Source organism: Etheostoma cragini, chromosome 12 (genome assembly GCF_013103735.1).
Source record: "Etheostoma cragini isolate CJK2018 chromosome 12, CSU_Ecrag_1.0, whole genome shotgun sequence".
In the NCBI taxonomy this organism is placed as follows: domain Eukaryota; kingdom Metazoa; phylum Chordata; class Actinopteri; order Perciformes; family Percidae; genus Etheostoma; species Etheostoma cragini.
In genome coordinates, this window is record NC_048418.1 from 290,961 (window position 1) to 301,635 (window position 10,675).

General features: G+C 35.8%; 1 protein-coding gene across 1 annotated transcript in view; it reads right to left on the reverse strand.

Annotated features, from left to right (window-relative positions):
* Positions 1-451: 451 nt before the first annotated feature.
* The window catches only part of LOC117953919 (M1-specific T cell receptor alpha chain-like), a 47,185-nt gene continuing 36,961 nt past the window's right edge, over positions 452-10,675 (reverse strand). The window contains exons 2-5 of the mRNA XM_034887352.1: positions 2,100-2,315; positions 1,665-1,712; positions 1,447-1,554; positions 452-718 (exon numbers count right to left, since the gene is read on the reverse strand). Of these exons, the coding sequence (XP_034743243.1) occupies positions 717-718; positions 1,447-1,554; positions 1,665-1,712; positions 2,100-2,315 (374 nt within the window). The 3' untranslated portion in view covers positions 452-716. The remainder of the gene's footprint in view (positions 719-1,446; positions 1,555-1,664; positions 1,713-2,099; positions 2,316-10,675) is intronic.

Here is a 10,675-nt window from a genome sequence, read left to right on the forward strand (position 1 = left end):
CCCCCCCCAGTTAATTACTTACATTAAGACATATCTTTTTGGATTTAAAGTTTTCTGAAATTATATATTAAGACAAGCTAATGAGGCATTATCTAACGCTGACTGGTGCTGAATGTCAGCTGCAAACACACAAAGTACAGTAAAATAAAGACCTAAATGTGACTTTGGGATGTTTTAATTCCCAACAGTCTGAAAGAAGAGTTGACAAAAGTAAAATAGCCCAAAAAGTCCAAATAGAAAAATGATGGTGTTGGTGTCTTCCCCAAAACTGTTTTTTGACGCTTCAGTAGCCGTCAGGAAGTATCCGACACGTCAGGAACTCTAACAGGTGACTAACTTCTACCAAAGTTATTGTCTGGTGCGATACTTGTACTTTTACTGTAGTTTTCCTTTCAGGTTCTTCATACAGGACTAAAACAGGAAGTATGAATCAAAACCACAGCAGTTTTCCAGTGTGTCGTCTTTATTTATAATTTGTTGTTTTATATTTCATTAGCAGGAATCATCACATCAAACACAGCGTTAAATCAACAGGAAGTGATATCTACATCAGCAGGACAGGAAGCAGCGCCGCTCAAAACAATAAAGCTGCTGATATTATACATGAAAGAGACGAAGAGATGAAGCCGGGCGACGATTCATTCACGTGAACAGGAAGTGGTCATGTGACCCGTCATCCTCCTCCGCCATCTTCCTCCGCCCAAGGTCTGCAGGCGTCCTACAAAATAAAACAGGAAAGGCTTTTTAATGAAGGTGACACCCCCAGAGACCCAGATGTTGATAAAGGGTTACTTTGACAGCCCCAGGTCCCTGGTCCCTGGTCCCAGGTCCCTGGTTCCGGGTCCCAGGTCCCAGGTCCCAGGTCCCGGGTCCCAGGTCCCTGGTTCCGGGTCCCGGGTCCCAGGTCCCAGGTCCCAGGTCAGGACCATAACATATCTAAAGACACAGGTTGTTCTTTTTCCAGCTAGAACTTTGTAGTTTTCTACCTAACACTAACTTAATAACTTTAGTTTTAGTTATTTTTTGAATTTATGGTCAATAAATCTCATTTATAGGAAATTATACCTAATGTTTGAGTTAGAAAAGCAGAAATTAGGAATTATTGAGACTAAAATTAAAGGAATGGATGTTGATGATAATCACAGACTGGAATATGTCAACTTTTACTCAATACTATTTATATTTAATACCAATACTACTTTATATATACATACATACATATAATACTACTACTATTTCAAAAACACTTCCATTTGTTTTACAATGCTATAAAATTGAATAAGACCCAAAATTAATGAAAGTAGAGATTTGTACTTGGCAAAGAGCGTTGGGTGGAATCAATCATGTTATTTTGGGTAGTTATAATTGAGTTGTTATAGGATATACAGTATAAATATATATATTAGATGTAATAACTGGGTAGAGAGTGTGTAGTTGTGTACTCACACTGACTGATCCACAGCCGCACCGTCAGCAGGACGTTGAAGACCACGGTCTTCAGGAAGAGCAACCTGAGGCCAAGGACCATCAGAGCCACGAAGTTCATCCTGGGATCTGCAGACACATCATCATCATCATCATCATCATCTTCATCATCATCTTCATCATCATCTTCATCATCATCATCAGGAGTCTTAAAGCTGTTCAGTTAGATTAGTACCAACCTGGTGTCAGTTCGTCCTTACAGGTCTTAGGTAAAGATCCATTCTCCGCTGGAAGAAATCAGACAAACAGGTGATTATTAGTATTGACAGTGAATGGGGGGGGGGGGACAAGGACGTTTTACAATAAAGATATTGATTTACTCTTCCATTTGGTTAATTTACTACCCTTATTTACTACTTTACTACCCTTATTTACTACTTTACTACCCGTATTTACTACTTTTACTACTGTATCTTTTGCACATTGTCTGTTGTTTGTCTATTTGTGTGTTAACGTGTTTTTTTTGCTTTTTACTGTAAAACTGCTGCTGTAACGAGGGGATTTCCCACTGTGGGATGAGTAAAGATTTATCTTATCTATTTTCCATAATCAGTTGCAAGCCTGATTCTGTACTTTTATGATAAAAATGAATTAACTAGACAGTTCCCACTTACCTTTGCCACATTGCTGCACTTGATACGCATCAGATAAGAAGGCCACCTGGCTGTAGAGCGAGTCGTCTGATGGCCGGACCGCTGGTGTCTTGTTGTTGAAGAGATTCGGATAATCCAACTCTGCTTTTCGGCTTCTGGTGAACGAAGTGGCCAGACAGGCCGTTTCGTTTGTATTTTCATCTACCAGTTTGTAGTAGGACGGCTGGAGATCCTCAGCTGAAAAACACAAAAGGATAACTCATAAACACAAAAGATAATGCTCAACATCACTAACGAGGTTTTTCTACTCGCTTTGTTCGATGTGTGTGATCATGATGGAACAGATGAAGAAACAAGAGCAATCGTCACTCACAGACACACTGTGAATGACACACACTCTAAAAAGGCTGCGAACTCTCCACCACTGGCACACTCAGATTATTATTCTTAATTATTCTTATTCTTCTTATTATTATTATTATTAAGTGTGTGACAACAGTATGGGTTGGATCCCTACAGAGATAAACCTTTTAGTTAAAAAGTAAGATCCTTTTAGTTTAACATGAAACAGAAATAACCATCACCAAACCCACCAGACTCCATGTAAATAATCACTACTTTTAGCGTGTATAGAGCAGCATATCTCCACCAGACTCCATGTAAATAATCACTACTTTTAGCGTGTATAAAGCAGCATATCTCCACCAGACTCCATGTAAATAATCACTACTTTTAGTGTGTATAGAGCCGCATATCTCCACATGTAAATGGGTGAATTCAGAGTTTATTCCGACCAGACCAGAGTGGTGATTGTTGGAACAGTGGAAAGATGAACCAAGACGGCTTCTTTTGGTAGTTTTATTTAGTTTCCGTCATTTATAGCTAGTTTTGTTCCAGCGCTAAATTTGTCTCTTGCGCTACCAGTCCACACTCCCTATGGACAGAGCTACGGCCGACCCCCAAATATATGCGTGTATATGTATATGTAAATATGAGTTCAGTTACAACTAAAATACAGTGTAACACTTACTCGTCTGAATAACAACTTCAACTCCAGATCCAAATGTAGTCCGGATGTTGTCGTTCACACAACGACTTATCTGGCAGCAAAAACTGACGAGCGAACAAGACTTTTACCTTTTCATTCATTTAACCTGTTGTTCAAGTGTTTGAATTAACTAACATGAGAAGGTATTGCAATCACAGCACTGAATAAAGTAATGTTGACGCTTATAAGATATTAATGTTAGATATTAATACCAGCTAGGTCATTCTGCAACAACAGAACGTCCTTGAATTAGCTTTTTAACCCAGAAAAGAACCGTGCTGCGTTACGCTTCATGTAATCTTTCTAACTTTTGAATAACGAACACACTTACGTGGCAGGACTACCACTCTGGTTCCAGACCCAAAGAAGATCTTGAAGTTGTTGTTATTCACACAGGAACTAACCCCGTTACAGAAACCTTCGCTGCACTGTTTCTTTTGTATTTTTACAAATAACAACGAGTTATAATCTGTTGTCATAGGCAGAAATCGCAGGGTCGCCCCCCCCCCCCGAAATATTAAAAACAACACTGAGAATTGTAATATAATGATATATGATATATATGTGTTGTCTTCCCATCAAAATTAAAATCGGCACTTTTATTGAGCTTTTAAATCAACGTTATATATCTTATGATATATATAATGGACTATTTATATATATAAACTAATGTATTTTTACTTTTGTATCTTGTGTTCTGTTTAATTGTTTGTATTTTACGATGAATACATAAAATACTGTAAATTAAGTACCTTTTGTGCCTTTACTGTAAAAAGAATTTACAGGAACTAGTAGGTTACTCTAAATTTGACGTTAAATTTACTACAGTGCATGTTATAACTTGTACTTGTTGTACTGCAGTGATTAGGGTCAGATATACGTATAAATGTAGTGTATGAAGAGACTTACTGGTGTGAACTATCAGCTTCGTGCCAGATCCAAAAAACAGTTTGTCGGCTGCGTAATTCACACAGTGTCACGCTGCAGCGCAAATACACTGAGGAACCAAATGCTTTATTTGGATTATTACAACCGTCTTTTAAAGCTTCAGCTACATTAGGGTGAAAAGTGAATGAAATAATTTGCATTTAGTATTAAAACTCTATTTTTGGACCCTCATCAGACCAACACAAGCCTTAAATGTTGTTTTTATATGACTTAGGGCTAAGATTGGTTCCTTTTTTACAAACGGATGCATAACATTCCTGTTGAATAATGAGCAGCTAAATTTACAATTTCAATTAAAAATTAAAAATAAATACAATTTATGTGATTTTTCACGTCTTTACATGATAGTGAAATGAAGAAGTGTTGAATCAGTTCTGTTGGAGGAATTGTAGATTTGTTGGTTCTGTTAAATGAAGTGAAATGTGATCTTTTTGTAGATTCATGTTCAAATTTGAAAATGTGAACCTGATGAACACGTGTATTTGTTAATATTTACATATAAAAAGGACTGATGAACATGTATTGAAATCATTGCTTTTTTCGGATTTTTCTACAAGACAACAAACTGAAAGCTTCGTAAACGGTTCCTCCAACAATGAACTTCTTGTTCTCATAAGATTTAAAGGACGAAATAAATAAAAACAGATTTTACTCACAGCCGTGGACGAGGAGTTTAATTCCTGATCCAAACTGGAGCTTTTGGAAACCGCTGGCAGTCACACAGCTCAGGAAGGCTAATCAATAACTCAGAACCTCCTTTACAAACTCTTATACTTCACAACTACACGTTTTTATGTATTTATTTTTGGTAAATTTTTGGTTTTGCTTCAGAAACGTCCAATGAAAACTTTGGAGAAGTCATATGCTGATGATAAGCTTCTTTATACCCCAATAATATATGATGATAGGCTTCTTTACACCCTAATAAGATATGATGATAGGCTTCTTTTTAATATCGCAGTTATAAAATACTTACATTTGAAAGTTTAAGACAAAATCCGCAAGATTAAGGGGATTTTGTTGATTGTGGTTTGTCAATGTGAAGGGAAATCTGTTTGGAACAATCGTTGCTAAAAGATATAGATAAATATATAGATTATATTATAGATAATTAAAGGTTTTTGACTCACTGGGTTCAATAACTAGTTTGGTTCCTCTTCCAAAGTGGAGCTTTCTGAGTCCAGAGTCAGTCACACAGTTCTCAGCCACGAGACAAAAACCCGAGCTCCAGCTTTGGCTTTTGGGGTTTTCTAGCTACTAGTTTTCGATACTCAGATATAAAAGGTGCAATCTCTCGTTTGTGTTATTGTAATAACATTTAGTCTTTTTCAATCAGGAGATGCTAGATTGCTTTTGTCCATGGCAGTGTTGTCTCTAGCTTTGTGGACAACTCTGGTGAACTTATTTGGCGGGTGGTATAAGGTGTTTCCTCAAGAAGATGTGTTTTTTTTTAATAAAAATGCAATTTCACATTAAGTTGGACCCCTATTATTAGATCAGAGACAGTAAAGAACTGTAAAAAAAAAGACAATTGCCTGAAAAATGTCTGTTCAGCATTAGATAATGGGCTTTTTAGTGAGTTTCTTTGGAACTTCTGGTAGAAACATTATTATTACATTTCTGTGTAAAACATTGGAAAAGCTAGTGTAGATAATAAACGAATAGCACTCAGAAATCTTAAAGAGAAAACCTACAACTTCATTCAGTTAAAACTTGTGTCATCTTCCTGAAAATCAACACTGTTGTTGATGCTTTTTAACCGTGTTTTTTGTCCCTTTATTTAATTTTCCAAATCTGCCAAATTCTGCTTTGAGTGTCGAGTATGATTGCAGTTTGAAAAACAAGTTTCTATGTTTTTAGTTTGGCGCACAACTACACGGGCTGATATTTATTATGAATCTGCTCGTTAACATTTCCTAAACCATAGAACCAGGTATAAAAAGCTGAGTCATGTTAAATCATCATTTAGTTGTTACAAAGGAAGAAAGCATCGTACCTGACCCAACTACAACGTTGGTTCCAGACCCAAAGACGAGCTTAGCGTTGGAGTTTCCAGTCACACAGTAAGAAACCCAACGTCATAAACCCCGAGACCAACGAAGACGTCTCCACATTAGGAGCCAGGCTTTTATCGTTCAATCTCTTTTGCTCACTTACATTATTTAGCAAAGAAACCAAATCAAATTCACTTTTAATTTTATTTATAGTATCAATTCATCCATTCAAAGGAACCTTAGGGTTGACGGGGACAGTCTTATTTTTGCTGTTTTTAACCCTTGTGTTGTCCTCCCGGGTTAAAAAACGGACAAAATGTTTTGTCAATTTTTCGGACTTTTTACATAATATATACCTAATATTAGAGGTAAAAATATAGAAATTATGAATTGTTTTGACTAATTGTTAAGATCAGATATATGAAAGTGATCAGTTGTATTTCCAAAGAGCATTGGAAGGAATCCATTTTTATGGTAATATGGTTAAAAAGAAACTCATATTTCAGATATAGACATTTTTTAAAGGGGTCAGATTTGAGCCGAGGGTTAATGACGACCTTTGGACACTATTGACTTCTAAGACTGCACAGTATATGCACAGTAAATCTTTATCACCATTTCAATATTAACTGGCGCAAGTATCACATTGCAGAAGACACTCCGAGATTTTTGTGTTAGTTGAAACTAAATATCAGCAGAAAACAACACGTTCAACGTTATATTTTTCTAGTAAAAGAAAAATGGTTCCCTTTCATCTGTTTTAAGCTCAACCAGCAGTTTGTTGTGTTAGAGCAGAACACTGAGAACACTAACAAAATTAACTTCACTGGCTGAAAGTCATTGAGATTACACATGAGTACCACTAACTCAAATATTCAAGAAATGCATCAACAACAATGTTGTTTTTTAGAAATGAAACAATAACAATTACACACAGAGTGTGGTGAGTTACGTTACATTAACCATCATTTCTTGCAAACTAATAAAATATCTTACTTGATTCAACTTTGAGTTTCATCCCAGAACCAAAGACGAGTTTGGAGTTTCCAAAGTTAGTCACACAACGAGAACGCCAGGCGCGTAAACCCTGAGATCAACCCCAGCAACGAGTTCCTCATCAAGACTTTGAAAGACGGGAAAATACTCCTTTAGCTTGAAAGGATTTCCATTTAAAGATGACAACAACCATGTTGGGATGTTTGAGAATTTGAGAAACTTCCTAAAGATGTTTCTTATAAAAGTCGGAAGTGGGATTCATGGATTCCCCTTGAAAGGATCACATGTACTCTCATTAATATACATAACGTCCCTGTAAGGATACCTTGCCAAGTCATTTTGCAGATCTAATTTGAGTTAGTTGCCACTGGTCACCAAGACAACCTATATTGGCTTTTTTTTTTAAACATACTTTTATTTAAGATGGGTTTTCTTTAGTTTGTAAGTGGATGGACTTTTGTTTATGTCTTTGTAAGTTTTTGTATTTTTGAAAATAACAACTGCTATAGTCATATGTACATCACATATGTAGTCACATGTTCACATATGACTAAAAACATGAAATTAGTACGTGAACGTGTATATGAAAGAATACAAAGGGCAAGAAATGTCCCGATTCCAGGCGTGGAAGGGAGTGTACCATCCTAAAGTTGTCGATGTAGAACCAAATCAGAGTTAAATGAACAGAATAAAGGAACTTACTCAACTCAACGGTGAGTTTTGAGCCAGAACCAAAGATGATCTTGTTGCCAAAGCCATTCACACAGTAAGAGTCCAGCTACATAAAACTCCCACCAGCTCTGAGGTGAGCAGAGTTTTCACCAGAAGAATTTTCACCACATTAAAACCAAAAAAAGGCAACAAAGCATCAGACTGCGTGATATATATATATACACTACCGGTCAAAAGTTTGGGGCCACTTACAAATTTCCATACCACTCCGTTATAGACAGAATACCAGCTGATCTGAGTGGGTGGCAGATCTTTAATGTAATATCTACATTGCCCCTTATCCACAACCATTCTTTCAACGTTCCAAAGGCACAATATGTTTACTAATCTGATATCCTTAAAAAAAAAACTAACTAGAAAAACATTGGAGAACCCTTTTGCAATTATGTAAGCACATAATGTAATCTGAAAACTGCTGCCCTGGTTAAAAAAACAATGCAACTGATCTCAGCTGGTGTTCCGTCTACAATGGAGTGCAATGGAAATTTCTAAGTGACCCCAAACTTTTGACCGGTAGTGTATATACTTTAACTCACTCTTATTTTGTAACCTAATTCAAAAAGATAGTTGCTCTGGAGTAGAGCTGGGTCAAAATAATGGAATCTCCAATTAAAATGATCTAATATCGATGAATAAAACCCAGAAATGTCTCTTTAATATCTGCCTTTTCAACAGGGAGGTATGAGTTAAAATTCCTTTAAACTATTACATCTTAGTGTAATTTTAATTTGGTATATTATGAAACATGTGAGGGTTGCTTTTGCATGACATTTCTTTTTTAGTACCATTTTTTCCACAATGTTGTCATATTTGCAGTTTGAATCGCTTCAATTGACTTTTTCCCGTGTTATTAAATCGTTTTTCCAACTTTTTTGAACATTTGTGTGCGTGTGACGCTTAGTTTGTATTTTTACTGGCGGACTGTACATAACTGTATGATTACAGGGTTCTGTTACACATATTAATGGCTTTTAAGTGCATGTTGAAATCACATTTTGCTTTATGTGGCTTCTACTGCCCCATAATCACATGAATTGTGTAAAAAGCTTTTTATATAATGCTTCAAATGAATCAGATATGTACTATTATAAAGTATGTAATGGGTATGTAATACGGTTTGTAATGCTATGTAATACTGTATGTAATGCTATGTAATACTGTTTGTAATACTCACTGCTATCTACTTTTAGTCTGGTCCCTTTTCCCAAAATGAGCCTCCGGTCTCCTCCGACAGTCACACAGACGACCTGAGCTCAACAATAACTACGTGGACTCTTTCATTACCAAGATACACTAATTACAGCAAAATAGACATTTCTATTTGCAAATTATGATGTGAGGTGAAACCATTACACTAAATAACATCATTCGATTCTCAATTCCTGCAGATATTTGTAGAAAAATGACATCCAGCTGAACTAATGTCAGACATGTGAGTAATAAAAGATGCACAGAGGCATCAGAAGATTTTGTGTCTAATCGTCATACTTCATCAATCCTGTGTCTGCGAATTTAGAAAAAAGAACTGGATGTCAGTACAACTCCAGGTATAGATTTTGTAATATATCTCATATTACTTACTGGAGACGACTGTGAGCGTGATGCCAGACCCAAAGATGAGTTTGGATGCTGCAGAGTTCGTCACACTCTGAGAAATCCTCACACAGAAACCCAGACCTGGACCCTGTAGTCTCCAGAGTCATTTCTAGATCACTTTAAAAGGATTATCCGTCCAATAAAGAAACTAATAAAATGGGGCATTGTGTAATATATAGCAGTATGTTATTAACTTGTGCAATAGGCCAATGTGCAATAACAATCACCCTCCTAATACCTGGGAACTAATACTTAATACTCCATACATAGGAACCTAATACCTGGGAACTAATACTCAATACTCCATACATAGGAACCTAATACCTAGGAACCTAATACTTAATACTTAATACGTAGGAACCTAATAAATAATACTCCATACCTAGGAACCTAATACTTAATACTCAATACATAGGAATCTAATAAATAATACTTCATACCTAGGAACCTAATACCTAGGAACCTAATACTTAATACTCAATACCTAGGAACCTAATACCTCATACATAGGAACCTAATAAATAATACTTCATACCTAGGAACCTAATACTTCATACAGAGGAACCTAATAAATAATACTTTATACATACGACCTAATAAATAATAATACAAATAATAGACTAAACCAGTTTTTCCACTTGCCTAATGTCGTGTTTCATTGTATTCTAGGCCACATATGTAGTTAAATATGAATCTATATCTACATATATTGGCTAAAATGTAGTTGTGTTTTGTGAATAAAGAGTAGAATGCATTTAGAATAAATGAAGGATATTTAGTGCAGCACTGCAGTATGTTACACATCTTATCTATAAAAAACTAACAATTCAAACTCTGAATCATAACATTTGTAAATATTAAATCATAAAAATATGAATCTCACCAGAGTCAACAGTGAGTCTGGTCCCACTGCTGAAATAAAGCTTATTGATCCCCTGGTTATTCACACTGCCACTCGTCTGGTGACAGAAACTAAGGCAAGAAATCCTGCTTATTATTTATAATTTTTCAAATCATATTTTGCTTTAAATGTTATTTTTTATGTATTTTTATGTATTTTGTATATTTTTATATCTATTTCTTTGCTGTAAATGTTAATTTGTCACTGTCATTTCCAAAAGGGGAAATATTACATTATAAATATATACATATGCATCTATGCGCCAACTCAGATTGAATATTTAGATGTTTTAGAGATTTGTGTTGTTGCTGTAGATGTTAATTAGCAGATGTGCATCTTCCCATGTATTAGAGGAGTGTCCGTTGTCATTTATCCTCTCATC